Here is a 26613-nt window from a genome sequence, read left to right on the forward strand (position 1 = left end):
GAATAAATTTCTAAATAACCCTGAGGAGAAAGAGGGAGGGAGGAAAAGAAGAAAGTTCAGAGTGTGGAAAGTAAAATCTGCAAACTTCACAGTTTCAGGATTATCTTTTAATTGTGGCCATCAATCAGCACACATCTGGTCTCTCCCAGTGCTCAAGAAGTTCCATCCAAAGCCATATGATCCAACCAACAGAGAATCTGTGGCCTATTAAGAATCCTCAGGACAGGGAGAAATATGGAAGGAAGTACCCTGTAGGTAGTTTTAGGAAATTACCTAAAAATAGGATAACAGATCCCCTTTCAACATATTCTAGGAAAACCCAAGAGGAAAGCTACGCTTTTAATTAACAAGATAAATGCTGCTGTGTCCTGTACCAGGTCAGGCATCAACTGCTAATCTTTTTCAAAGGGCTTTGCTTTTCCAAATTATTTTATTTCAATCTATATTTTTACTAATGCATGAAACCGACCTGCAGTTAGTCATTTTATGAACATGATTTTATATTCTCTTTAAATGAAGACCGTTTAAAGTTGAGCATTTAGAAATATATTTGCTCCATTAATTGGTGCTGAGGGACACCCACAAATGTCTTTATGGATAGCTGATATTTTTAAGGTTTAAAATGTTTCCATTTCTTCTTATTGAGGGGGTTCATTCTGACTGTTCCTAAAGTTTTGCAGCTGAGGAATTAAATGGCATTAGTCTTTTTTGAGCTCCAATGTGTTTAGAACAGTGTTCAACTGTGGTAATCCCTGTGTCGCGCTGCATTTATTTCCCACTAGATACCTAAATGGTTTCTGCTTCTTCTCAGGCAGATAATTGCAGTGGGGTTGGAACCAGAGAAAACAGTTGAGCTGATGCTGAGCGGTGGATATAAAATAAGTGTCACCCTGGTGGAAGTAAATAGACTCTGAGACTATAATCTCTGCCCTCGTTTATTTTTGAAACCATAAATGCCCCTGGGGAAAGCTAGTCATTTATTTGTCTGCAGAAATATTTATCTGCAGTCATGTATGGTTTTTAACTTGGTGTTATTTCCGTTCATTCCCTTCTTGCATCCTCTGTCTAGTCCCACTTTAGTTTTTACTCTAAATACAGATTCCGTCGCCATGTGTTTCTGGGCCATAGTCTCCAAAATTCTTTGTGTTTTAAAAATAACGGTGTGTCCATCACCGGTTTTCCCAACAGAGTTCCTCAGGTGATCTAATGATCAGAAACATCCAGCTGACGCACAGCGGGAAGTACGTCTGCATGGTGCACACGGGAGTGGACAGTGTCTCCTCTGCCGCCGAGCTCATAGTGAGAGGTAAAAGGAACGCCTCCTGGATTTCCTACCTTCACATCTTAGCTGATCATTCCTTACTGGAGGGAGAGCCGTGATGAGAGGGAATGTGAACATGCAAATTATAGTGTTGATTTGAGTCCTCCTCTTGCCAGCAAATACGACAATTCAGATGAGTGTCAATTCAGAGAAACAAGATTCTTGACTCTGCCCTTCAAATAGCTCTGACTGTGACGGGGATGGCTGCCAAGCTGATATGTTCTTGAGCATGCCATCAATCATCAATCAGTATATGGATTAAATAGGAGAGAGAATATGGGGTGTGTGTGTGTGTGTGTGTGCGTGCGCGAGAGAGAATATGGTGTGTGTGTGCGTGCAAGTGTGTGTATGTCCTTCTAAAAGAATCAGGATTATTTATTCAGGATTCCTGAGAAAATTTGCCAACCTAAGCTACTGTCCAGAGTACTGTTGCTATTGGGATGGAAAATGACCAGAGTGAATCATGAATTAAAACATAACTAGATAACAAGCTGAGAACTACAGAGGTAAACCACTGGGTTTAAGGGAAAGTCAGTGTATCCAAAGCCAGGGGCACTGCATTTGGAAGGAACAGGAATCCTACATACAGTCACAGGGGAGCATGGGGGATTATGGCCTTCTATCCAAATTTAAGATCTAACAATGGAAATATGTGTCAGGGGATATTATTACTAGGTACCTGGCCTTTGTCACTAAGCACTTTCTAAACGGGGACCTCATGGAGGTACTGAAGTGGTCACGGGACATACTCTTCACTTTGGTGGAAGTGGGTGACAGTGGTATGCACACTCACCTTCTTTAGGTTCACCTGGACCACCAGGATATGTGAAGGTAGAAGAAATCACAGACACCACAGACCAGCTGTCTTGGAAAGAAGGCACAGACAACCACAGTCCGGTTATCTCCTACTCTATCCAAGCAAGGACACCTTTCTCTGTGGGCTGGCAAACTGTTACAACAGGTAAGGGGAGAGGCAGCCACTGTCCCTGCTTAGGAAAGGATTTCAAGGCCTTGCTGGGCACCACAGACTCTGACAACTCTGAACTGTTCCTTTGTAGTGCCTGAGGTCATCGATGGGAAAACACACACAGCTACCGTAGTGGAGTTAAACCCCTGGGTGGAATACGAATTTCGGGTTGTAGCCAGTAACAAAATCGGAGGTGGAGAACCCAGTTTACCCTCAGAAAAAGTAAGAACTGAAGAGGCAGGTTAGTGTTTCTGTTTTCTGAGTAATGGGTGAAAAGATGTCCCTGGGTGTGCATCTCCAGTTCCCTTGGCCCTGGTCTCCAGGCCCAGTGGGGACTCCATATGCATAATGCAGTGTCACAATTATCTGACTTTTCTAATGAAATCTGCCATATGGCTTTAGTCAACCCATGTAAGTGACTCTGATGTTGTATGACATTTCCAGGAGTTCAATCCCTCCTAGACCATCATTAGTGCATGTTGAGTGAATACATTTTTGTCATTTAAGGTTATAATTACTATCTGACATTGTTACCCTGTTAGTAGGGAAGAGCTGTTTTCATTTAAAACAAACATTGACAAATTGGCAAAACAATGGCATTTGGAATTTTTGCTGCTAGGAAATCTCATTCTGTCACCGAGCTCAGTGAACACACACGAGCTCAAACAATTGATGGGTATTATATTTTGGCTTCTCAACTGTTCAATTAAGTAAGAATTATTGTTATTAATTTCCATGTAAGGTAACTATTAATATAAATGGATTTATGATCCTAAAATTATCCTAATTTTAAGACTTAGAAGTGGAATGCATATCCAGCATCACATTATTGAGACAGCTGAGGGGACGTAAACTTTCCTTTTCATAATCTGCATATTAATTAATATTAACTAATAGAATATTTGAAACAGCAAGCATGTCACTTTAGGAGCTAACTAAGTCAAGATAAAGTCCAAGGATATGTCTCCACATTTTAGTGACGCCGTTTGATTGGCACAGTGCACGTGGTACATGTGGCAGGTACTAGGAGACATGGGGGCCGGTGCCTGCCTACAGCCTGCTCATTTGTTCACACCGCACGTATTCAGGAGTGTCTACTGTGTGCTCAGCACTTTGCAGACTTTGCAGATACAGCTATGGGCATGACAAAGACCCACCTTCAAAGAATTTATATGCTAGCTGTGTCGTTGAGTTTACTATAGGAAAGTTCTCAGCAGAAGTGTGAAAGTCGATGCCTGCCTGAGGTTTATAAATACCTCCTACCAGGATGGGAGGGTCCCAGTCTGCATCCTTCCTCCATAAAGCCACTGTTGTTCTGAAACTCATGTCTCTGCTTGGAATAGCCACAGTTCAGGGTTCCTGCTGGAGTGGTTTCCCAGCGTCCCTGGTGAATCCATTTTCCATATTTTATTAGCCTTCACACCAGTCACAAATAAGTTTCATTTTTATTACCTCTTGAGAGGTTTTAAATGTTTTATAATTTCAGGTAAAATAAAATCATCTGATGATCTCACCCCAAATATTTCATAATTTCATGCAATATACATTACATTGTTACCTAAGGCATCTGTGAATGTATACATATGGGATATATACACGCACGTGTGTGTGTGTGTGTGTGTGTGTGTACATTAGGTCGTTACCTAAGGCATCTGTGAATGTGTGTGTGTGTGTGTGTGTGTGTAATGTGTCAATGATGAAGCTCCTTCATGTATTTTAAAAGCAACAATGAGTCTTCTTTTGGATAAATATTGCTACATGCAAAGAGGGTTTCATCTCTTTCTCTCTGACCCACGCAGTTCCAGAAGTGCCTCCCTCTGAAGTCAGTGGAGGAGGCGGAAGCCGGTCTGAACTGCTGATCACCTGGGATGTAAGTGTCCAGGCAGCACTTCCCTCATGAGAGTGCTCCTATTTTCATGATCCTTATGGCCTCCTGGGTGGTGTCCATGCTGTTAGTGATGCTGCAGGGCTGGTACTGATGGTGCTCCTTCTAAGGATGCTATAGTTGACGCTAGTGCTGGTAGCACTGGTGGTTCTGGTGGTAATGGTACTGGTGCTAGTCCTAGTAGTAATATTGGTGATGGTGCTGGCGATGTTGGCGATGCTGGTGATGCTGGTGACGCTGGTGATGGTGCTTATAGTGATGTTCCTGATTCGAACAGTGTACTGATACCGGTGGTGCAGATTCTGGTGCTGCTGATACTAGTAATGGTGTCAGCGCTATTGGTGGTACTGAACGTGATGTTGTTGCCATGGTAGTGCTGGTCCTTGAGCTGGTGGCACTAGTAGTGCTGGAGGAATGGTCCTGGTGGTGCTGGTGCTCACGGTGCTCTTGTAATAGTACTGATGGCACTAGGGCTGGTGGCGGTCATAGCGGTGGTGCTGGTGATGCTAATGGAGATGTTGCTGGGGGAATGAACTGGGTACTGCACATTGAGTCTGTGCAGTTGCTGGGGGTGCTGGTGGTTCTGGTACTGGTTCTAGTGCTGGTACTGGATCTACCAATAACACCTGTGTTGGAGGTGGCACAGGTGGTGTTGCTTCTGGTGCTGGTGCTATGGTGATGCTGATGCTGGTTGTCCTGCTATGAATGAGATAGCTTTGGCTGCTGCTGGCTCCTACCCTGCTGCTGCTGCTGGTGGGCCTGGCGCTTTTGTTGGTGCTTATGGAGGCGGTGCTGCTAATGCTGCTGAGAGTCGTCGGGTTGGTGACAGTGGTGCTGGGGATGGACTGGTGATGTGGGGGCTGGTGGTGGTAGTGGTTGTAGTAGTGGTGCAATTTGTTACTGGTTTTTTTGGTGGTGGGTTTTGTGGCACAGGTGCTAGTAGTGGTGCTGGGAACACAGGTATTCATGGTGTCACTGGTGTGCAGATGTAGTTATTCTGGTGTTGGTGCTGATGGTGCTGATGGTGTGTGTGCTCATTTTCATGGTGCTGGTGATACAGCTGGTGGCACAGGTGCCGCTGCTGGAGGTGTTGGTACTGGTGGTGTAGGTCATTGTTTTGGTGGTGGTACTATTGATGGAACAGGTGCTACTGGTTCTCATGTCTCCAGTGCTGGTGACACTGGTGCTGGGAATTGTGGTGCCTGTGTTGGTGGTACTGGTGGTACTATCAGTGGTGCTTGTGATGTGGGTTCTGATGCTGGCGTTGCTATTGCTGCTGATAATGGTACCGCTGTTGCCACTGCTGGTAGCACCGGTAGCAAATATTTCAGTGCTAATCACTGTTCCTGTCATTTTGCAAAAGTTTTCTTATTTCATTCTTGGAACATTTATATATTAAAACACTGAGGCACAAAGATAGTAATTTGCACATGGACACCTGGCTGCTAAACAGAGGGTGAGAGTCAACTCCTGGCTGCTGACTCTTGAGGTTCCCTCACTGCTCTCCTTGCATTCCTGGAATGTCCTGCTGATGATGTCACACATCCCCACAGGTGCTTGAGTCTATATTTCTTTCCTGACCATCTTTTATCCTTTGCTTTTTTCAAGTTAGGGGGAAAATGTAATTAACATGTATGAAATAGGGGGGGCTAGCACTAAATTTATTTATATTAATTGAATATGTTAACAAACAAATAAAGCATCCTGAGCTTGTGATAAATGCCAATAGAATTTTTGGCATGAGTCCATGCATCCTTGAGTTCAGTAAGCTGTATTTACTTTCTTTTTCTTTTCTTTTCTTTTTCTTTTCTTTTTCTTTTCTTTTTGCTCCTTTGTACTTAATCACTGTATCAAGGTATGATTTCTTTCCATAAAACCAACACTAGGGATTTGATAATTTTTATTTGACTTAAAATATCTAGTATGTTAGACTCAGAGTATGGGTTATTAGAAACCCAGACATGAACTTAAAGACACTCATATGTCAAATAATCACTGAGAAGTCTAGCTCAGTACCTCGGTGCCTGGTAAGAGTATTATATGTCTCTTAAAAATCAGCTGAATTAAATGTGCCCCTGTTGTTCCTCTTCTTTTTAAAATCTCCGACTTGATACGGTGAAGGTTATTATTTGACAAATTAATAGGAAACACTAAGGATGAGGACTCATCACTTTGCTATGCCCTTGTCTTTAAGAGTGACAGAATGTGCCTTTTCTTTACAGCCAGTCCCTGAAGAGCTGCAGAATGGTGAAGGTTTTGGGTATGTGGTTGCTTTCCGCCCTCTTGGGGTTACCAACTGGATCCAGACAGTGGTGACATCCCCTGACACCCCAAGATACGTCTTCAGGAACGAAAGCATCATGCCATTTTCACCCTATGAAGTCAAAGTGGGTGTCTATAATAACAGAGGTGAAGGCCCATTTAGCCCAGTGACAACAGTGTTCTCTGCAGAAGAAGGTGCGGGAAACAAGTTTGTATATCGATAAGCTAGTTGTGCTCAAACCTGACTAGAAAATTCTCTGTGGCTTTAGGGGTATTTTTTTTCCTCAAGTCAACAGTAATCAAACTTGTGGTTATGTCCCCAGGGCAGGTCATAAAGATCAACCATAACTGACTTGAAGTGTAAGACTCGAGAGACAGAGAATCTAACAATTGGTTGCAACCCTGTTCTTCTTGGTTGAAGAATAAAATAGTCCCTGGAAGCTACCCTAGTTCAAAGTTCTGTTGTGGTTTCTGCAACTGAGAAACGGTCACTAGCAAGACAGAAAGCGAGGGCCAAGATGCCATCCAAGAGATGTACAATGTGAACCTTTGAGGGATATGAGTACCTGTCACTCTGGCCTCATTGCATCATTCTGCTGTGTACACACACACTTCACTAGAAAACCATTGAGTCATTCTATCCTTTTAAATCTGCTCCACATTCTGAGACATCTCAAGATCACTCTAGAAAATGATAGCAAATCACTATTTTATAGATGACAGCAACTGAATATTGGCCACCTCATGTGGTTCCACCTAACAAAGATGTTAGGGGCCAATCTGTATTGCATTGTTGCCATCTGCCAGGAGTTACCTAATTAGAATTTTCAAATGAAAAGTCTCCCATCTACAAATTACAAAATGAAAGCCTGATGAAAGAGATGAATAAATCTGCCAAAACTCCTGTATTAAGAGCCAGGATTTTAACCCAGGGCCATTGGCCTTAAGCATTCTGAGCTCGTGCAGTATATCCCAGTGTCTCTCCTAACCTCAGAACTGGCAGTAAATTGAAAAAAAAAGGTCCACAGTTATCATTCCTAAAAATAGACTCCATATTTCTGAGGACGGAGGACGGCCACCCTTATTCTTGTCTTCTCATTTCCCATTGAGTTCTGAAAAGGATAAAAACAGGTATTATAGGCATCTTTGCAAAAGAAAGAGTCTTGCATTCATAACCAGACCCCATTTCCAAGAGTTTCCAGGAATTACAAGGGCAGGTTGTGAGTCTGGGAAGTGATGGAAATTAGCCAGCAGGAGGACATCAGACACTGTCTGCCCTCAGCATCTAGGGCCTGAGAACTGGCTGTGGGAAGTAGGGAACAGACTTAGCCTTTGGCATATTCCTGTGCCCCTCACCTCCCTTCTCCTGAATCATCCTTATCACTCTGAGGAGTTGGTCAAAGGGCTGTCTGTTCACACATAAGAAAGATATTTAGTTGCCTAAGAAAAAAATGAGGGCTTGTTGGAAATACACTCAGTCATTTCAGTGAATCAGAGGAAGACTTTATCATTGAGCCTTATGAGATTCCCATGAATCCCCAAGAATGTTCATTATAAGGGGGTGTTCTTACTGGAGATCACATGGGCATGTCTACCTACTCCTTCAAAAGAGTCAGTATCCAAAGTCACACCGCCCCTTGTGTGAAATTAGGCACTCAGTGCTTGCTGAGTAAATGAACTTTACTTGAACTTGACTTTGACTTTGTTTGACCCAAATAAGAAAGTAGTATAGGAGTTCCCAAGCAGCTGGTGTGGGGTGAAAGAGAGGGGAAAAAGGGGTAGAGAGAACAGAGGGAAGAAGAAAATACTGAGAAAGAGGTGCAAGAGAGGAAGGCACAGGTTGCTGTGGGCGCTGAGCAAGGAAAACCCCTGTGGCACTGTGCCACCTCGTCCTCAGCAATAGATCAATGTCTGTGTTTTCAAGACATGGTGCTTGTTTTCAAATATTTTTATGGGATGACTATAAAAGTTTCACTTATGTTAAAATGCTTTCTCAAAAATAAGGATGTCAAAGGATTGTTTTATTCAACTGCAGAAATGATCATTGGTTTTCAATTTCTATTCCTAAACAGAGTCTACAATGGCCCCAACTGAAGTCTCTGCCCATAGCCTGTCTTCTTCAGAAATTGAAGTTTTGTGGAACACCATTCCTTGGAAGTTGAGCAACGGATATTTGCTTGGCTATGAGGTAAACTAACTTGTGTTTGTATGTTACCACGCTACTTTGCTTCTTTCACTAAAACTTCTTCTGAACAATGACAACTTATATGAATTCTGTTCTGGGTTGCTCTTTTCTTACCCACACATTGTGCCATCTGATTATTAGTACATACCTAATTTAACCCTGCCAGGGGCATGAGTACCACCTTAGTTGGGGTGGAAAAGAAACAAAACAGTGAATATGAAAGGCAGTCATGGGCACTGTCAGCCAGATCTTATGATGGATTGACTGAAAACTGAGGGTGAGATTGAAAGGCTGTGGTCCTATCATTGGATGGCTATGTCAGTAGAAAGTCACCTTCCTCCAGCTATGGTCTTATGTCCTTGGTTGTGAGATTCTCTCCTGAATTCTAGAGAATTCAGCTGCCCGTAGTATAATTTGTGTTTCCAGAGACCTTGATGTATGGTGAAATAAGATGAAATATCCAAAAGAGAGGGCATCATAAGACCTAATATAATGAAGTAGGAATAGTTCACCTGAGCAAGAAGTGTTTGAGGAAGAAGGATGACCCAGATTTACAGACTTCCAGATGGTAGGAAGGTTTAACCAGGACTTTGGAGGGAAAGGAAATGAATGTAGAGGTACTGAGAACATTCCAGATTGAGCACAGCATTTTGGAGGAGTAAAGGAGTAGAGGCTGTGTACAAAACCAAGGTTACACTGAAGGTGATGCCCACCGAGGCATAGGAGAGCAGGTCACAGATGACTTTGAATGTAAGAGGAACTACGTGAACTGTACCCCATATTTCATAGGGAACAGTGGAATTAGGAAGTGGTGAGATAAACACATTTTAAGATTTATCTAGCAATGCTGTTATAGAGGTCATGGTTGTGACTTCATCCCAACCACCCACTGCTGGCTTCTTAGGAAACTGCCCTCATGTGTAATTGCTGATTCAGTGGCAGACTAACATAGCCATATTAGCATGACACAGCCACGTACCCCTCCACTCCCCAATACAGTCTCCAGTGGTTGTATCCCAGTGACCATGTGACCAAAGTCAACTGGTCTGCACAGTGAGCTGACCCAGTCAGATTCTTGTGTGAGATATTTAAGTAAGGAATACAGAGGTTATAGTTAATGAGGGTCATGTGGTCATATGTCATATTTGTAGCCAAGTTCACACTTCTTAGGCCATTGGCATGTAGGAAAAAGTATGTCTGCAAAGATGAGATAGAGCAGATATCTCCCCACTTCACCCTCACAAGGAGAGAAACAAGGTCCCTACAACCTTACAAGAGTAAAATAGAAGAGCTCTTTGACAACTGCCCAATTCTCAAGTGGACTTCTTACATCCTTTTTCATAGTGCTTTGTCCTTCTTGACACTGAACCCCCTTTCTATCTGAGCAGCTTCAAGAGAGTTTCTGTTCCCTATAACCACATAGCATTGGCCTGAATAAATATTATCAAATGAAACAGAGACAGCACTGGAGCAGTGAGGCTCTGCATACAGGCCATTCAGGGGCAATACCTGAATTTGTAATTGAAATTGAGCTCCCAGTTGTTGGTTCTTGGCTTTGTTTCTTGAGCTTTGGGAATCTTATTAACAAAATGAATGCCTGTACACATATTGTAGAGTGTTGACGGTGTGTTTTCTTCTAGAAGTTGCAATGTTCCTGGTCTTATTCCTAAGTCTTTATTCCACTTTGAGTGGATTTTTGTGCAGGATGAGACATAGACTTCTGTATGGCAAAGGAAGTAACTAAAAACATGGAGAGGTGGGAGAAAGTCTTTGCCAGCTACTTCTCTAACATGGGATTAATAACAAGAATATATAAATAACTCAATAAACTTAACACCAGAAAAAAAAGGAATGACCCAATCAATAAATGGGAAAATTGACTAAATAGACATTTCTCAGAAGAAATGCAAATGGCTAACAATATGAAAAATATTAAGAATGTTCAACATCTTAAGAAGCAGAGAAATGAAAATCAAAACTACATTGAGATTTCATCTCACTCCAGTTAGAGTGGCAATCATCAAGAATACAAATAATAAATGCTGGCAAGGATGTGGGGAAAAGGTACACTCATATATCATCAGTAGCACTGCAAATTACTACTAACCAATTTGGAAAGCAGTATGGAGATTTCTCAATAAACTAGGAATAGATCCATCATGTGACCCAGATATCCCACTCCTTGGTATTTATCCAAAAGAACTAAAATCAGTATACTGTAGTGATACAGCCACATTAATGTTTATAGCAGTTTGATTCATAACAGACAAGAATGGCAGCAGCCCAGGTGTCCATCAGCAAATGAATGGATAAGGAAAATGTGGAATACATATTCAATGGAGTACTCGGCCTTAAAGAAGAATGAAATTATAGCATTTTGTGGTAGATGGATGGAACTGGAGAATATCGTGCGAAGTGAAATCAGCCAGACCTAGAAAGTCAAGGGTCCAATGTGATCTCTCATGTGAAAGAGAAAAGGGAATTTAAAGAAATGAACACATGTGACTCTCCTCAGTGAAGGAGTTGGACTGAGACACAGTCCCACTATGGATAATTGCCCTGTATGAGCCATAATGGCAGAATCATATCCCCAATCTGGTTGTACCTTGTGAAATACTGGAGACAAATGAAGGAGAGGTTACATAGAAGAGAACTGTGGGCTTATAAGCATTGTAGGGGTCTTGAAAGTTGATGGTAGTTAATGGAGAGCATGAGGACAAGGAGATGCTAATTTTTTTTCCATATCAATTTAAACTGACAAGGACTCATCCAGGTAAAAATATTCTATATGAAAATGGAATGGTATCTCTTAGCCATGTCAGGAAAGAGTATTTGACTGAAGGACATCAAAGAATGCTAGTGGAAACTCATATTTTCTAGTTAAGGCTCTACCATTTTGGAATTAGACAGTTCTGCATTCAAAACTAGTAGGTTACTGCATAAGCTCCACAAGGGACAGGAACTCTGTGTGTTTGTTTGATGATATCTCCCAAGTTCACAGAACAATATCGGGCACATGGGTGACATGCACAAACTATGTGTTGATGGAAAAAATGCAGTTTGGGCTTTGCTATCTCACTGCTGCATGTTCTTAAGCAAGTAATTAAAGCTCTCCAAGGCTCAGTTAGAATAGAGTAACAGTCGTCCATAACTCATAGCATCATTTGAGAATTGCAAGAGATAAAGCAGCCATTGTTAAAACCACCCTGAGAGACTTGCAGCTTCTGCTTTTTTTCTGTTTATATATTGGGCTTCAGGGTGAGATTTCATTGAAAGAAAAGAAAACTGAAAAGCAGCAAAGAGTAGAAGAATACTTTCTACTTTTCACAAGGAAAATACACTCCCCGAGTGACTCTCATGCCTGTTGCCAGTAGGGTCAGAGGCAAAAGATGAGAAGGATATGGAACTTTTCTTGGTATCAATTATGGGTTAGAATGCATTGCATCTTGGGGCTGGGATTGTGGCTCAGCAGTAGAGTGCTCGCCTTGCACATGGGAGACCCTGGGTTCGACCCTCAGCACCACATAAAAATATATAAGTGAAATAAAGTTATTAAGTCCAACTACAACTAAAAAATAAATGCTTTTTTTAAAAAAATGCATCATATCTTATCTATTTGTATAGAGAGTAGCAGACAAAATACTCAAATGTAACATGTATACTGTATTGAAAGGAAAAACAAGGATTAAAAATTTCTTCCCCAAGTGCTTGGTAGAATATATGAAGAGAAAGACAAGCTAAGAGAAAGATGTACTAATTAGAAAAAAATCTCAAATAATTTATGTAATTCCACCAAGTTAAAAATATGTCTTTTGTTCGTTTCAGTAATGATTTAAAAATTAACCTAGAAACATAAATGACTTAGCAGAGTATTTAATTATCAGTCCTGTGGCTAACTTTGTGGGTTGCAGTTTCCCCAGTTTGGCTTTAAAATCGTTAATATCTCCTACCTTTCTCTCATCTTGGCGTGAGTTGATCGTGTGCCTCGCAACATGCTGAGCACACATCATCATTAGCATCTAGACTAATTTTCTTTCTGATTTGACCAACCAGTAGTTGAGCTCATTTCCCTAGACTCCAATTTATTTCATCTGCTGTGCCTTTAAATTCAGGCTCAGATCTTTCCTGGTGCCCTTCTGGATAGGAATAAGAGAGGCAGACCCACAAAAGAGGATCCAGAGCCATTAAGTTCATGGAAAGTGGGCACCAAGAGGAGAGAGCGCTAGAGTTCCTGCCTGGAATATACCATGGCTTTAAAGTCCTTTTGTGCTTAGAAAAAATAAACTCTAGTTCACAATAATCTCTTCACTGTTTCTATGAAGAACTCCAAGGTTCCAAACAAAAAGAAATGATAACAAGATGGAAAAGATAATTACTCTGATTGACCTATGTGAGGTACACGCAGGCATTAGAGTATTACGCTGTACTCCCTAAATATGTACCATTACTACATGTTAATAAAAGTAAACATTAAGAAAGAATAAACCTTGGGAAGAACAAATTTAATAAGCAAATGAAACAAGTCAACATTTGCAAAATAATAAGAGCTGCATATTTGGGGGGAACCGCATAGGATTATTTTTTATGTGTGGCAGAGGAACTTAAGAAATGTAATATATCAGAATGCCAAACCAAACTTTCTAGATGCCTTCCTCCAGCCTCCTGTTCCCACAACTGTATGGAATGTGCACAGGGCCTGATTTTTAATCAGAATAGAAAAAGATGTTAAATATTTGAGTACCTTTTTTTTTTTCTTTTGAGGATATGAAAATTCCACTTGAAGAAAAGCTATGTGCCCGGGGTCTCATCTCCTGCTGTCTTGCAGTGAATTCAATTCACTGTGGCATGAGTTGAATGTACATAGGAAAATTGGGTACAGACAGTTGAGATATTCTTACATCAATATCAAAAAAGTAAAATGTGTTTAGGTGAATAAAAGGCAGACTTTGGGAGGGACAGAGGCTCGGTGATACAGCAGGAGTGGTTTCCAATACCATGGAGACAAGCAGAGAGGAGAGGGTCCAGTGTGTAGCAGGCTTCACTCTGTGTGGGGGATTCTGGGAATGACCCTCACTGCCCATGTGCTGCTATGTTCTTTGTTAGAAGGTCCCTACTAAACCCTGGCACAGCACTATAAATGGTGGGGAGAAAACATCCCAGTCTCTCCTGAGTCCTGCTGATTAAACCCAAAGAGAAGTCAGAGGGCAAGGACGTACAAAATACCTCTCCCCGGGCTGAAAGCAGAGGAGGACAGACCTGGACTTATCTCCCTAAAAGACATTCAAATGCATTTCCCCCTCTGGCTTCTGCTGATTTAAATGTGCCCAATCTAATAGCTAAGTTAAAGTGTTCATCTCTCTAGAAATCTGTAAATACACATAAAATTATTTTAGTCTATTAAAAGAGCTTTTCCAACTTAACACCTGTTTCCTTCAAGCCTAAAAAAAGGTTCTACTTTTAAATACATTAGTTTTATAAGCTATATTTCATTATATGTTTAAATTAAATGAAAGATCTGATGCAGTGATATTAAGGAGTACTTGGAGCAGGAACATTAGTTTTGGGAATAACCAAATTACTCACAGAAACTGAAATTATATTTTTAGTTTTGACATTCTTCAAGTTTGTTTCTGTTTATTCATCCAGATAAAAATATATTGACTTGTGAACTGGTTTTATTTTTCTGAAGGAAAAAAATACCATATTATCTCATCAGAAAATTGAATTACCAGTGTTTATAGATGCAGAAAATTTGAGAACTTGAATACTGAGTTTGGTAGATCTCCATGGTCAGAGGAAGGAAACATTTTTAAACTGTTAAGAGTGAAGCCGTTTAAGTCATTTAGTAATTCCACAATATGGAGGGTTCTATCCCTAGCCACCACTCATCCATAGGAGACATGGTCCAGGAACTCCAGTGGTTGCCTGAAACCACAAACAGTAAAGTTCAACTTGTAAATTTGGCACAATAAAGAGATTAATGGCAATAATTAATAATAAAATAGAACAATTATAACAATATACCATAGTAAAGATTTTATGAAAGTAGTCTCTCAAAGTATCTTTGTGTATGTTGTTACCCTTATTGCCTGTTTTTGAAAGAGGGCAGCTGAGACCACAGAGGGAAAACCCATGGATCAGGGGGACAGCTGTGTGTACATGTCTGCTGTCAGCAGTAATGACCAGAACCTAGAGGCCCCTGCCCATCACGACCTGCATTATTGCTGTCTACTCTGTCAGGAAATGAGGTCCTTCCCTCCAAGGCCCCAGCCTCACCTGTAAACCCCAACTCAGGGGCTCAGGAATGGCTCAGAGGAGCAGACTGGATCCCTTAGATTCTTAGGGATGAAGCATGGTTGAGAACCTAAGGCAGTCTTAACCAACCTCTCCTGTGCCTTTTATTGTTCCCTCACTAAATTCAGAGTTTGCACCATGAAAATGCTCATATCTTCAGCTCTGGAAAGATCTCAGCCATTTTTTCCTCTGAGCGTTGCCTTTTCCTTTATCTCTCCTTTGGGAACTCTGTTTGAAACTTTGCATTCTGTTCTCAATGCCACAGCTTTGCTTTGGTAATTTTCATTTCTTTGTTCAGGCTATGTCCTGGGCTCATTAATTCACCCTTCCACTATCAGTCTATAGCTTTACTCTTATTACTGATTTCCTTAATTTTTTAATCATTGCATTTTTGCAGGTCTACAAGTCCTACTTATTGTTTTTCAAATTGGGCTGATCTCTTTTCTTTATCTCCTATTCTTACATAATAGATTCAATCTCTTGTCAAACAGACTTGGACATTTTAGGTATAGTTATTTTATAATCCATTACTCATCAGTGTATTTAGCTGCCCTGCCTCTAGTCGTATCTACACTGGCTTTTTTATTAACAGGGTGTGTCTTGTGTTTTATTAACAGGGTGTGTCTTGGTAATGTGTGTCTCTCTGATCATCCTTTGTAGATGCCACCTTCATATTCTGTCAACTTTATATTCACCCTTTTCTGCACAATTACATTTTCAAAGTTTGTTCCTCCAACATAGACATCTTTCCTTTCCCATTCCTGTATTGTGATTGTGCCCATAAAAATCCAAACTAGCATAGAAATATTCTCTTCTCTCAGTTGGAGTACTTTTATTATTTAAATCCAGAACACAACTGAGAGGAAAATGGGATATTTGTCTTTCTTATTTCTTTCTTAACTATTCCACCTTATTAAAAAAATGATCTAGCACTATAGAAGCATTTTTGAACAAAATTTCTTGGAACATAATGGAATTCTTTCAGAAAATTGGCAATATTAGTGGCACGTCTCTGTTTCCTTATGTTTTAGTTACATGAATATTTATTCAGCTCTTTAAGGAAAGCTGTTTAAAAAGATTATATAATCAGTCTTCACTAACTAGTATCATGTTCAACTTTGTCACAATTTTTCTCTGTGTCTAAATGTTTCTAATACCTCTCAGCAACTAAGATCTAAAAATAAAGCTCTCCTTCTGATGCGTGGAGATTGGTTAAAGTACTTTAAAACAGGCCGCTATCAAGAACTTTCAAGTACTTTCTATAAACGGATTTACAAAAAGAGATTCCACATTACCAATTATAAATTATTTTTATGTCTTCTTTAAATCAGCCTCCTAAGAACATTTTCTTAGGCAACTTGTGTTCAACCAGTTTGATATGTCAGAAAAGGAACAACCCTGACACTGGAACCTGACAGGGGAGGGAAGCTTGGGCGGTCCTGATTTTACCACCTGAATCCTCCCTGCTGCCGTCTTACAGTCATATTTATATGCTACCCCCGTCTATTCTGTATCCCAAGCTTCAGGTTTTGTGTCTGGTACATTTTATTATAATTATTGATCTGTATCATTCTTAGTTAATAACTAGACAATGCTCTTAGGAGCAGGGAAATCTTCTTATCATTTACGGCTCATCTAGACCTAACAACACACAGTGTTTTCTCTTGGTGAGTCTACCATATATAAAAGCTTTTAGTATCCATTAACAGGCTATTTGGCTATGGCATTAGAAAAGAAACCATGTATCCTTTTCAATGCTACTTGTTTGGGCTCACATCCTCCCTTTGAGATTCTTATTAAAACTAATAACCCTTCTCTGAGAGAAATTCACATAAAGGCATCCATAGATCAGCATTTTGTGTGAATATAAGGGTACATATCCTTCCATGTGCACATACATAGGGAGAATTTGATCTAGCACAATATATAATTTGCTTTCACTTATCATTTAGGGCCTTAACACTCACCCAGTGGTGTTTTAAGAGAGAATAAGTTGTAGTGTGTTTTGTACAGAGGATTGACACTTGTAATCAGCTGTGGCCCATAAGCACATTTTGTTTTATCAACACAGTATTGGTTTTGAGTCAACCCTAAATTTAGGACATTTTACATGAAAATTAGAACTCTGCTTTTTTAAAATTAATTAATTAATTAATTAAATAGAAAGTCTATCCTCCTCCAATCAGGCAAAGCTGAGTAGCTCCATTATTAAAAATCTGCTCTGTCCTATGTCCAGCTTCCCAGTCCCGTAAGCCTTCTTTCCTTTCCTTTTTCTTTCTTCTTTTTTTCCTTTTTGGCCACTGAGCTATGTACTTAGTCTTTAAGTTTTTGTTTTTGTTTCTTGTGGTCACAAGCCTTTACCGTTTCCAACATTCTGTGCACTCAGAAGCAATTATTGCCAGTTTCATTGAGCTCAAATTGCTTTTTAGTTGTATAAGTTATAATAATTATTTCCTATTTTTATATTTTGCCTTCAACAGTAAAACATAAAGGCCAGAACAAGGTGGCCATATACTGCAATGAAGAGAGTAGAGCTGGGTGTGGTGGGCACACCTGTAGTCCCAGCAGCTCGGGAGGCTGAGGCAGGAGGATCGCCAGTTCAGAGCCAGACTTAGGGACCACAAGGCACGTGGCAACTTAGTGAGACCCGGTCTCTAAATAAAATACAAAATAGGGCTTGGGATGTGGCTCACTGGTTGAGTGTCCCTGAGTTCAATTCCCAACACCAAAAAGAAGAAGAAGAAGAAGAAGAAGAAGAAGAAGAAGAAGAAGAAGAAGAAGAAGGAGGAGGAGGAGGAGGAGGAGGAGGAGGAGGAGGAGGAGGAGAAGGAGAAGAAGAAAGAATGAGCGAACAGAGATTGTCTATATTTATAAAAGTAAAAAATATGCTTAAGCCCTTGTGAGAACCTAGTAGATCTGCTGTTGTGTTTACTATGTGGCCCCTGCTTTAGATCAGCAGATAGTAATACCAGGTCTTATCTACACAAAGAATATGTAAACTTTCCTAAATCATTTATTTGCATAAATTTTTGTATTTACTTTGTTTACTTATAGACAATCTGTATGTTCAAAAAAAGAAAGCACACAAAATTTTATAGTAAAATACTTTATAATGTGAATTGTAAGTACTTAAGAATGTATTTTTATTTTATTCTCTACCTTTTTCCTCCCTTCAGCAAATATTCTCTTATATTCATATTTTTTCACCATATGTTTGTATATCTTTCTCTTAATTAATTAATTTATTTTAATCAGGTATAAATGACAGCAAAAGGCATTTTGATTCATTGTTCACAATTGCAGCACAACTTTTCATTTCTCTGGTTGTACACCATGTAGCATCACATCATATGTGCAGTCGTACATGTACCTAGGGTAATGATGTCCATCTCATTCCACCATCTTTCCTGCCCCCATGCACCATCCCTACTCTCTCTCCCCTTTGCAGGACCAAAGTTCCTCCATTTTTCCCATGCCTCTCCCTCCCTGTTATGGATCAGAATCCACTTATTAGAACATTTACCCTTAGCTTTTGGGGATTGGCTTACCTCACTTAGCATGATATTCTCCAACTCCATCCAGTTACCTGCAAATGCCACAATTTTATTCTCTGTTAATGTTGTGTAATATTCCATTGGATATATATACCACAGTTTCTTTATTCATTCATATATTGAAGGGAATCTGGTTTGGTTTCACAATTTAGCTATTATGAATTGTGCTGCTATAAACATTGATATGGCTGTGTCCCTATAGTATGCTGTTTTTAAGTCCTTTGGGTATAAACCAAGGAGTGGGATAGTTGGGTCAAATGGTGGTTTCATTCCACATTTTCTAAGGAATCTCCATACTGCTTTCCAGATGGGTTGCACCAACTTGTAGTCCCACCAGCAATGTATGAGTGTGTTTTTTCCCCCACATCCTTGCCAACACTATTGTTTTCTGTATTCTTAATAGCTGCCATTCTGACTGGAGTAAGATGAAATCTTAGAGTAGTTTTGATTTGCATTTCTCTAATTACAAGACATGTTGAACATTTTTTCCTATATTTGTTGATTGAATGTATATCTTCTTCTGAGAAGTGTCTATTCAGGTCCTTAGCCCATTTATTGATTGGTTGGTTGGTTGGTGTTAAGTATTTTGAGTTCTTTATATGTCCTGGTATGTCTAAGGTCACTTTGCGTGGCCCAGGATAATGAAATATATGAAAAATATTTTAATGCCCATTCCTATTGAAAATAAGCCCTTTTAACTGCTTTTACTCCCTCTGGTGCAGCTCTGTGTGCACTGTTAGTCACCTGACAGTGGCTGGCACTGCAGGACATTCAATCTAATAATGTTTTCCTCTGACAGTTCACTTTCTTCCAGGAAGGAACCTCAGCTGTCCATAGAGTTCATGCCTTTCTGCCAGTGTTCTGGCCTTGACCTTGGGCTCAGTTGGTTAAGAGTTGAGAAGGCAGGCAGATTTCCCCTTCCTTCTCCCACTGTGATATCGTAGTCTGATCATGCTCAACACTCTAAATTTATCTGCTCTGTCTGTGTACATGTTTGTCCTCATTCTCCTCCTAGGGTTCCTTTCCTGTGTGTACACTGCTGTGCCACAGAGCCTAATGCAGCACCTGGCACACAGTAGATCCTCTGGAAGTATTTGTCAAATAAAGAAGAAAGTAAATCGCAGTCCTCATTTTAATGAAAACCACAGAATGAGGAAGGTGGTGCTGGGTCCAGCCTTCTCATCTGGTGCATCTTCCTCACCAGGTGCGGTACTGCGTCAGTGGGGAAGAGCAGGAGTCCTCAAGCAAGGTGAGAGTGGCCGGAAACGAGACCTCAGCCAGGCTCCGGGGACTGAAGAGCAACCTTGCCTATTACGCGGCTGTCCGGGCATACAACAGTGCAGGCACCGGCCCCTTCAGTGCCACAGTTAACCCGACCACCAAGAAAACCCGTATGTATTTTCCCACCTTTTGAATATCTAGGAAAATAGTCTGTATTAAAAATCATGGCATCCTTCAACATTTTCAGTGGACTAGTCAGGTCATTAATCCCACTGAGTGATATAAACCTGGTCCAAACCCTTACTCAAGCCCCACATAGTCTAGTCTTCATGATAGCCCTAAATATTTAAATGGAGGCTCCATATGAAAATGAATAAGCACCTTTTGAAAAATCTTATGGTGCACTGTTCTTTTTAAATGGGATGCATTTCAATGGGTTCATTTCCATTAAATTTTAGTTCCCCCAAATCTTGGGTGTTATTGATAAGCAGAAATAAGTTTAATAGCAACGACTTGGAAGTGGTATTTTTTTCGCTCTTTAATTTTCTTTCTCACATTATTCAAAAGATGGCAATATACTTTAACAGGTAATGCTCAGGAGATTCTGGTGCACACGTAGATATTGATACTTTGAAAACTGAAGCAGAGATAGCTGTGTCACCTTCAAAGCTGAGTTTCTGTTGACTGTGTGTTCACAGGTAAAACTCACCTGCAGTAAGGAGCAGTTATGATTTAAGTAGCCTATGAGAAATCATCAGTTTACATTTTGGAGTGTCCCACGGAAATTTCAGTTGAAATGTTCTCATGATGCCCAGCTGATCGTGGTGTCTCATTGCTGCTCTATCACAGCACACCCATCTGAGTTGTGCTGTTTATTCTTTTATAGCCAAAAATGACTGAGAGCATTCATGAGCCAAGCCATCCATGTTCAGTTCCTTCTTATTTTCATTCTACAGGTGATAAGAAAGGGGAGGGAAGAAATTAGGGGATTTTAGCACATTAATATTTCTGCTTGCAGAAAACCATTTCCTTAATTTAATTTTCAAAATTTACTCTAGTAAATTTATCTGCTTAACTGATTTTACAAAGGAGTGAGGCAGTGATTATGTTTTGTCACCAATTTCATTAGTCCACTCCTGCATTCATATGTTATTTCCAAATTTATTTGAAAGCATACATTTACTGGCTAAAATGTCTAACAACTTTAATTACATGAAGTTGGATATAATGGGCCAGCATTGTTATTGATAGTTTAAAATATATATAAACATAATCCTACTGCTTTAGATGTTAATTGATAAGCATCAATTTTATCAGGGAAGTTTGCACATTTATCTTTGCATTATGTATAAGGCGGGAAAGAGCATGGCTGGTAGCTTACCAGCATAATAAATATCACAGAGCAAAAGTTTAGCAACAAAACATTTTAGTACCTTCACAAGCAGCAGCTCCTATGGCAGTTGAACATTATCCTTGCCTGATCATGAGGGAAGACTAACCAATATCATGCATATCATGTGGCTGCTCTTAGAAAAAAGGAGAACATTGGCTTGGAAATACGTACACTGAAAACGTTCTGTATTTACAACTTTTTACTAAATATGTTTGTCTTTCCCAGTAACAGTTCTGAATTAGTAAAACATATAAATACACCATTATTTATATATTGAAATTCTGATTGTGAAGATGTATGCAGACAGCTTTGTTGAGCTCTTTCTTCAGACTTGATAATCGATGTGATTACTCATTGGGAAATATGGTCGCACAAGATGGTTTAATGTCATGATGGAATTGGTGAAAAACAGTGAATTGGGAAGACAGTTCACAAAGGAAGAGGCCGATTATAAGTTAGTGAGAATGTAACAATAACATACAATGAATGAAGTAAAATTGCAAGAAGAAGGAAAAAACCTTTTATAATTTAGATATACCATATAAATAACCAATTTAAAGTACAAATTTGTCCATAACAGTGATAATGATAATTATACTATGAATGACTAATACTTAGTGAGCAATTTCCAGTCACAGTTCCAAGTACTTTTCCTGTATTGATTCTTAATTTTCACAGCGACTGCATGGCCTGGAAGTGGTGAGGATCCTCACTCTAGAGATGAAAGGGCTGTGGCACATAGAGCTAGATGACTTTACAGAAAAAGCAGAGAACGTGGCAGGACAGCCATACAGACCCAGAAATGCTCTTAAGCACTCCTCTAACCATATAATTAAAATATTCATGACTCATGTGGTGCTAGTATCTATTTTGAGTTTGCTCTGTGCTTAGGAGCTGGGTAAGGTAATCACAGATAGACAGGGTTTCTGTGCTGATAGATCAGTCCTCTGATAGGAATTTCAACAACTGAATAAAATCTCTTCAAAATTATGCCCTCCTGGTGCTTCAATTTGCCTACACTCTACATGGTGACCTGCAGATGTTATTAAGGAAAAGTTTGCTACAATGTGTGGGAAATCCATAAAAGATCATTAAAACCCCTGGGCATATTAAATGGTACATTTAATTTTTAAATTTTATGTTAACAATTGTTCAAACATGTGCCAAAGTAGAAGTAAAACTGACTCTTTTAAAACTATTCCTACTAATCAACCTAACCTTTGACAGGGTCCAGCTCTGAATCCTGTTTAAGAATTATAGTAATGCGCTTGTGAATATTACTAGGAAGAAAATGATCTGTATCCCTGGTTCATAAAGAACTAAGATGGCATTTGTTTTTTACGTGCTCTCTTTCTCCCCCTTTGATATGTCACCCTTGAAGGGAAAGAGTCCTTCCAAACTCACTCACCAGTCCAAACCTAGCACTCATTATCTGTGGAAAGGCTGGCTGAGTGGATGAATCCTCAAAACCTAGGTCAACCTGGAAGTACTACCATTAATCGGATGAGCTTCTTCTTGTCAGCACATTGCAAATTCGGAACACACACTGCAGCCTTTTACCACCTTGCTTCCAAAGCGCGATTATCACCTACTCAGAATCCTGGAATTCTATATGCAAGGCTTATATCAGCACAGAGCATAGGTGATATTTCTGATTAACGTAAAATAACACAAGGATTCTCAAGGATACTACTGTAGCTTCCATTAAACACTTAATTTTTTTGATATCCAAATACTTGGGCTTTTTAAAAGCATTTTTAAGTTAACATTGATTAGCCTCTTGAAGTAATCTAAGTTGTGTTTCTGTCACATGCAACCCAGAGAGTGAGCTCTTGACAACATCATCGTCAGTGAGGCTGATGAGGAATAGTGGCAGATGGCTTCAAAATGGAGAAATGTCATTACTTTCTAAAAGGAGACTTTGTCAGAGTTTTACATCCAGAATTCACAAGAAAGAATCTGTAGGACCAATATTTTGCTTTGCATAACCGAAAATTCAAGAGGTAACTGTGGTTGTCAATGTGGATGGATCCAGGCCCTCGACATCCTCAAGAATTATCTAATAAGAACTCAAATTAAACATTTCTTAAATTGAGCTCTCGATTGCACTCCCAGCCATTACAAACCTGTATCTTCTACAATTTCAGCAAAAGCAACTCCCATTATTTCAGTCCCTTGGGCCAGCGGATCCCAGTCGTCATTAACGCTCTTTCTCTCATACCCTACAATGGATGCAGTATCTGACTTTAAATTTGCTGAGAATCTACCAGAGATGTTCTGCCCTGGGTCAGAGTGATCCTAAAGGTGTCACACTGTTGCTCAGACCTCTCCAGTCCCTTTCCATCCACTCATTTATTTTTTTTTATTGGTTATTCAAAACATTACAAAGATTGCCACTCTTTATATAAATCCTTAAAATACCCAAAAAGGTCTTCTACAATCTATCCCCACTTCCTGTTCCTGCTCATTTTCTCCTGAGCTGACTTGCCATTTCACTTTTCCTGTGGGGCCTTGACCTTTGCTGTCCAGATGGCCAGGAGACACTCCTACCTCTCTTAGGCCCTCCCTGCAGTATGTCCTCAGTTCCCCCTGAGTCCATATTTAATTAGCAGCCCTGCGTCTCCTGATATCCCCTTATCCTGCTATGTTCTGGGGCACCACTTAGAGCCACGTGCATACCACATCTTGCATGTGGTCATCTGATTGCTGCCCCCACTCCTTGCTGGAGTCTCATCTCTTTGAGGCATAGACATTGTCAGGTTTGATCATTATTTAACTCCTGAGTTCTCCCAAGTAATCAGAGCTGCTGCCCAATGAGTATCTGTTCAACAGTGACTCTCTCCAGGTCTGTTTCTCTTCCTGGTGGAATCGGTTTAGTTTAGTTCCCTCTTCAGGGTAGCAATATTCCTACCAGAATGTTAGGAACTGTTTTCTATCATCCGAACACTCTGGGGAGAGTGGGCATCTTAGTTTCTGAGTTTTGGATGAGTCATAAAGTAGATGTTTCTGATTCAAAACATGGTGTCCATTTCCTGTGATCCAAAGATTTAAGTCCATTTATAATACTTTAAGTGATTCTGAAATGAATCTTTCTCCCTGTTGGACAGAAAGTAGCTTTTGATTACTTGATTTCTGCCCAGTGCCACATTTTTGGGCAGCTTGCTTACTAATGTTGATGATCATCTCAAGGGAAGTCCGTGCCGAGTGTATTTTTCAGCTACTGCTGACAGCATTCCCTTTCATGAAAGTCATCTTATTACCATCAGGTGTCCAAGAGAAGGAGCTGAGAAACATACTGAGTTTTGTATAATTAATCTCTGCAAGCATATGTTCTTGAAATCCCATATTTTTAAAGGAAATGCCAGGTACAGTCACCAGTATGGAGACATTATCCCTGAAAACTCCACACAACAATGTTCTTCAGATGAACAACCTCTATTTTTTATTATATGGAGGAAAACATATTTACTATAGAAAATTTGCGGTGGGGAGGGGGAGAAAATAAAATCACCCACAATACTATCCTGTGGTGCAGAAATAAGATTATTAAAATAATTTGTCTTTTCCTCCCAGACTTGTGTTCCATGGATTATTTCTCTTACATAAAACATCTCTTGAAGGTTATGCTGTGTATTTAGTTACCTCTGTATCATAGTACTATATCTTATTCTTTTGTGATAACACCCCACAAATTATTTAGTCATTTTCCTATTGTAGGAATGTCTTATATTCCTCACTTTATTCGGTCTTAGAAATATCATAGTGGCCACTTTTTGCATGCTGAGTTTACAGAATAAGTAAATTGATAGGGCTGATATTGAGGAGTGACAGTCAACCCAGAGGGCCTAAGAAAAACCCTCCAAGATAAAACTATTTTGTTATGTAACATTTAAAAGTATCCACATAATCTTATAGCCTGCCACTCAGTGTTATTCTACAAATCTTAGGAGATTCTGCCTTTATACAAAATCAATTCATTTGTTGCCACGTTTTCTGTCTTAGCATACTGCAATAATAGAAATTGAACTGACAGAGGAAAAAATCTATAGGATATGATTGTTGATAAATAATTTCCAAAAATATTCAAAATGCAGACCACACATCAAGTTAGGCCCCAAAACATTTGAAATTGAGTCAGCCTATTCTGGGTTGTGTTTCTGCACAGAACAGTAAAATGAGAAGTCCTAGGAGAGATGCGCTGTCGAGATCCCCTGCCCATTCCCACTTCACACCTGCTCTGTGCCTTTGAAGTTCACAGTGCGCCTTCAAAGCTCTATAGCCTACTGGCCGTATCAGTCACATAGGGCCAGTTCAGTGCAGTTCCACAGGTCCCCACTCCTCAATGGCTTACAACTAAAAGAGTGTCTCTTTCCTACTAGTCACCAAATGTTGATCATGAGTGAGATTCAGACCTGATCTGTTCCATCTTTACTCCATGGCCCAGACTTTAGGAACAGCCACTCTCACTGATGTGCTGGTCTCATGGCAGAAAGAAGAAAGGCCAGTTCAGTTCCCAGCACTAAAAAAAAAAAAAAAAAAACAGAAAGAAGAAAGGCCAGCCACGCCCTTCCATTTTTTCTTAAAACTCCCTCATTGAAACCACCTGTTTCTTATTTGCTCTTATTTCACTGGTGAAAGCATATCCAGTAATGAAGCCTGAAGTCCCCATGATGCCAAGGAGCAGAGTGGTGCGTCCTCTCCCCAGAGGGGGCAGCAGGAGCCTCACAGCCCCACCTAATGCCAGGTAGAAAAGTATAAGGTCATCAGGGTCCAGAATTAAACAGAGCTGTTTTGAATCCACATAACACCCCTTCCTAGTTAACTATCTTAGGATTGTGTTAAAATTTTTAATTGTACTGAATTATATTCATAAGTTGGAATTTACCATCTTGGCCATTTTTTAATGCACATTTGCAATAGGGTTAAAATAAGGTTAAGGGCACTGATGCAGCTGTGTGAGATGGTCAAGACCTTCTCCACTGCACAGAACTGAAGCTCTCCATCCATGAGACCAGGTCCCATTCCCCTCCCCAGCTCCAGGCAACTGCCATCCTACTTTCCATCTCTGAATTTTACTATTCCATGTTATCACATATAAACAGAATCACACAGTATTTCTTTGTATGATTGGCTTATCTCTAGCATAATGTCTTCCAGGTTCATCCATGTAATAGAACATGTCATGATGTCATTCCTTTTGTTTTATTTTTGTTTTTTTGGTACCAGGGATTGAACCCTGGGGCATTTAACCACTGAGCAACATCCCCAACCCTTCCTACTTTTTGTTTGTTTGTTTGTTTTTTGAGACTGGTTCTCAATAGGTTGCTTATAGCCTTGTTGAGTTGCTGAGATTGACTTTGTATCTTCTGTCCTCCTTTCTCAGCCTCTAAAACCACTGGGATTACGGGCATGGGCCACCATGCCTAGATCTTCATTCTTTTTAAAGGCATATGCATATAGCCCCCTTTTGTTTATCCATTCATGTGCTGATAGATTGTGAAAATTATTGTGTTAATCTTTTCATTGTTGTA

At 40.0% G+C, this 26613-nt stretch overlaps 1 protein-coding gene across 1 annotated transcript in view; it reads left to right on the top strand.

Annotated features, from left to right (window-relative positions):
* Positions 1-26613, top strand: part of LOC143388496 (contactin-3) — a 307981-nt gene that overhangs the window by 275762 nt on the left and 5606 nt on the right. The window contains 7 exon segments of the mRNA XM_077108341.1: positions 1189-1306; positions 2124-2282; positions 2380-2529; positions 4088-4158; positions 6396-6630; positions 8508-8623; positions 19673-19859. Coding sequence (XP_076964456.1) covers positions 1189-1306; positions 2124-2282; positions 2380-2529; positions 4088-4158; positions 6396-6630; positions 8508-8623; positions 19673-19859 — 1036 coding nt within the window.

Source organism: Callospermophilus lateralis, unplaced genomic scaffold (genome assembly GCF_048772815.1).
Source record: "Callospermophilus lateralis isolate mCalLat2 unplaced genomic scaffold, mCalLat2.hap1 Scaffold_551, whole genome shotgun sequence".
NCBI lineage: Eukaryota > Metazoa > Chordata > Mammalia > Rodentia > Sciuridae > Callospermophilus > Callospermophilus lateralis.